Source organism: Limulus polyphemus, unplaced genomic scaffold (assembly GCF_000517525.1).
Source record: "Limulus polyphemus unplaced genomic scaffold, Limulus_polyphemus-2.1.2 Scaffold2722, whole genome shotgun sequence".
NCBI classification, from domain to species: Eukaryota; Metazoa; Arthropoda; class Merostomata; order Xiphosura; family Limulidae; genus Limulus; species Limulus polyphemus.
Genome location: NW_013668332.1, coordinates 50,315 through 53,997, shown reverse-complemented (window position 1 = coordinate 53,997; position 3,683 = coordinate 50,315). Strand labels below are relative to the sequence as shown.

The following is a 3,683-nucleotide window of genomic DNA, read 5'->3' as shown; positions in this document are numbered from 1 at the left end:
CTCTTACTTTTGTTTTTTTTTTTTTTATAATACTAGCACAAACAGCCATGTTTCTGCTAGTTACTGTTAATTAATATAACATGTTTCAAAGTAATATTTCAACTTTTCAAATACCCTGATACTGTAAATACTCTTTATTGCATTAAAAAAATCAATATCTTATGTTAAGCATATGAAGGTGAAAAAACATCACAGCAAAATATCTAGTTAACATATGTAACTAATTCATTACTTGTTACACAAAATAGTTTCTTGACCAAATAATAAAAGTCAGCATGCTCAGAAGCATTCCTTGAATTACCTGGAGTTCCCCATGTGATTTTACAAAAAACACAACTTTTTCAGTTTACAAAGGTAAGGTTGAATTTCAAGTCGTTTTAAGTTATTACTTGAATATATAATTCATCAACAGAATATCTCATCTGTTTTTGATTATTATCTATTACTCTAGGTTGTAATAAAAATCTATGCCAGAAAGAAGGGTGCCCTTTACAAGGTGAACACCTTTACATTACAAGGTCATTTATAGCTATTGTATCCTTTATTATATTTTTTATTTCTGTACTGTACACATCCCTATGAATTCACACCCTTTATATTTATGCCTCACTGACATAATTATATATATTAGCAACAGATAGATTTATATTTATGGTATAAATAAATTAGGCATCAGTAGTTACTAACCTTACTCCTACAACGTCAAGTCCTAATTCCTGAGCAACATATAAGAGATGTTCGGCACTCTTTGGATCACACCCAAACTTCGTGCCAAGCTGACACACAAACCCACTGTTTTCCACATAGATACGGAGCACTAGCTGAGCTGCAGGATGAAGGGCTTTGATCTTATAAAGTTCCGATTCATTATCGAATGTCAAAAGGTCAATCCCAACTGCAGCAGCATGTTTGATGAAGGAACGGGTTTTACATGGGTTGCCATATATAATACGTGAAGCGTCCACTCCTATGCCCAGAACTGACTGTATTTCTTTCTAAACAATAAAACTTAAAGCTTTATATTTCATTCTATAATAGCACCAAAGTTTAAAGAGCCATGCTTTTAATTTTGTTTAACTATCTATGATAATTGTTTCTTTTTCCACATAGCTGTACAAATAATTTTTCTTTTATTAAAATACTAAAGCTTACTCTGTGTTAGGCAATAAGATATTTAACAGCATCCACGTAAAGGTGAGGATTCACGAGTCAACATGTTTGTTTGTTGGATTTTCATGCAAAGCTACTAGAGGGATATCTGTGCTAGTTTGATAGCGATAGACTAGAGAGAAAGCAACCAGTCAGCACCAATTCTTGGGCTATTCTTTTCAGAACAAACAGTTGGATTTAGCTGTCACTCTCATAATGCATTCACAGTCCCAAAGCGCAGAGTAAAATTTTATTTCTTTTTTTTTCAGTAAAGGGAATTAAATTATGGAATGTCAATTCCAAAGAGACAGTCCAGCACCCTAATTACTGGGATGCACTCATCTTATGTATATATTTGTAAAAATCACAAAGACTTGTACTTTAAAGTATTTGGGTTTTGTTGGTTTTCATAAAAGCTGCATTTTACATGAGGCTGAAGATGGCTCATTACCTTACACAAAGCTGCACTAGCTACATGAAGTTATAAATGTCTTATTACCTTACACAAAGCTGCACTAGCTACATGAAGTTATAAATGTCTTATTACCTTACACAAAGCTGCACTAGCTACATGAAGTTATAAATGTCTTATTACCTTACACAAAGCTGCACTAGCTACATGAAGTTATAAATGTCTTATTACCTTACACAAAGCTGCACTAGCTACATGAAGTTATAAATGTCTTATTATCTTACACAAAGCTGCACTAGCTACATATTACATGAGGCTGAAGATGGCTCATTACCTTACACATAGCTGCACTAGCTACATGAAGTTGTAAATGTTGTATTACCTTACACAAAGCTGCAATAGCTACATGTTACACACAGTTATGTCTTATTATCTTACACAAAGCTGCAATAGCTACATGAAGTTATAAATGTCTTATTACCTTACACAAAGCTGCAATAGCTACATGTTACACACAGTTATAAATGTTGTATTACCTTACACAAAGCTGCAATAGCTACATGTTACACACAGTTATAAATGTTGTATTACCTTACACAAAGCTGTAATAGCTACATGTTATATGAGAAATAAGAAGTCATTGCATATTAATTAACATAAAGTTGCATTAATTAATAAGATAATTTACAAAAGCACTGTTTTGTCATTGCATAAATATTCAGTTGAATAAAAATAATAAAAAAATGGGCATTTTATCTGATGGCAAACTTATGTTAAAGAAAACAAAAAGATGCAAGGTTTGAAATATTTATTACTATCCAAATCTGTAATAATAACCTTCAGTAAATCAATCCAAGTTAAATGTACACTTGGGAATACAAAAAAAATCAAACAAAAGTAACAAGTTCTAAAGAACAGTAAAACTAAGTTTCTGTCACAACTTAGAAGTAATACTCACTTTGTTGGCACAATCAAAATTCAGTCCTAGTACAGCAAGTAATTCCAACAGTAATGGATTGTCATTGCACTTCACGGCTGGAAGAAGAAAAACACGATTTTTAAGGTAAATTACAGAGCTGATCTATGAATGCAATTTGCTAATCAATTAATTTCAAGTAGTTGATTATTTTCATGAGTTGTAACACTAATTAAGTTGAAGAACCTTGAATTAATAAAAAATAATAAATCATAAGGGTAATTTTTTCATTAACTTGGGTAGTTATAAACACTAATTTCAATTAGTTGTTTATTTTAATGGCACTACTCAGTTAAATCATAATTTCCATCAATCAATCATCTCATGCAAGACTGATGTAATTGGCACTCATAGGTAACTGATATAATCAATTAAATTATATGAAAAGCACTGGCATTCTGAGAGAAAGAGAAAAAAGTTATAAGATGGGTTACGATAAGGGCCATTTTTAGCCTTAAAATTCAGTGAACAATAAATACTGCAAAAGGAAACTAAGTGGGGGTTTTGGTTGTCCAGGTACAACCCACCTCCAAGCAAGTCAATACAAATATTTGTACAAGATGTCTGTCAATATGGGGTGCACATTATGGGTAGTGTATTGATTTCTGTCAATAAAAACACTCATTTACACAGAAATAGAGTCAACTTTACCATTTAGCACATGCACATACCACCATAATATTTTCACAGTATATGTCCCAGGAAAAAATACAATCATATACGAAAATGAATGTGGTACATGCATGTGCTCATAGTGTAGCAACAATAAATAGATTGTCCCAAATGCTGACCACCACAGGTATCGAAACCCGGATTCTAGCATTGCAAGTCCACATACATACTGCTGTGCCACTGGGGGGCCTTATATGTCCACCAAGAAATGAAACTAGCACAGAAAAATTACTGTCCACCAAGAAATGAAACTAGCACAGAAAAATTACTGTCCACCAAGAAATGAAACAAACACAGAAAAATTACTGTCCACCAAGAAATGAAACTAGCACAAAAAAATTACTGTCCACCAAGAAATGAAACTAGCACAGAAAAATTACTGTCCACCAAGAAATGAAACTAACACAGAAAAATTACTGTTCACCAAGAAATGAAACTAACACAGAAAAATTACTGTCCACCAAGAAATGAAAC

The 3,683-nt window shown here is 32.5% G+C and overlaps 1 protein-coding gene across 1 annotated transcript in view; it reads right to left on the bottom strand.

Annotated features, from left to right (window-relative positions):
* LOC106467735 (ornithine decarboxylase-like) overlaps window positions 1–3,683 on the bottom strand; it is a 34,658-nt gene that overhangs the window by 13,713 nt on the left and 17,262 nt on the right. Inside the window, exons 5-6 of the mRNA XM_013928112.2 lie at window positions 2,520–2,596; window positions 688–995 (exon numbers count right to left, since the gene is read on the bottom strand). Coding sequence (XP_013783566.1) covers window positions 688–995; window positions 2,520–2,596 — 385 coding nt within the window. The remainder of the gene's footprint in view (window positions 1–687; window positions 996–2,519; window positions 2,597–3,683) is intronic.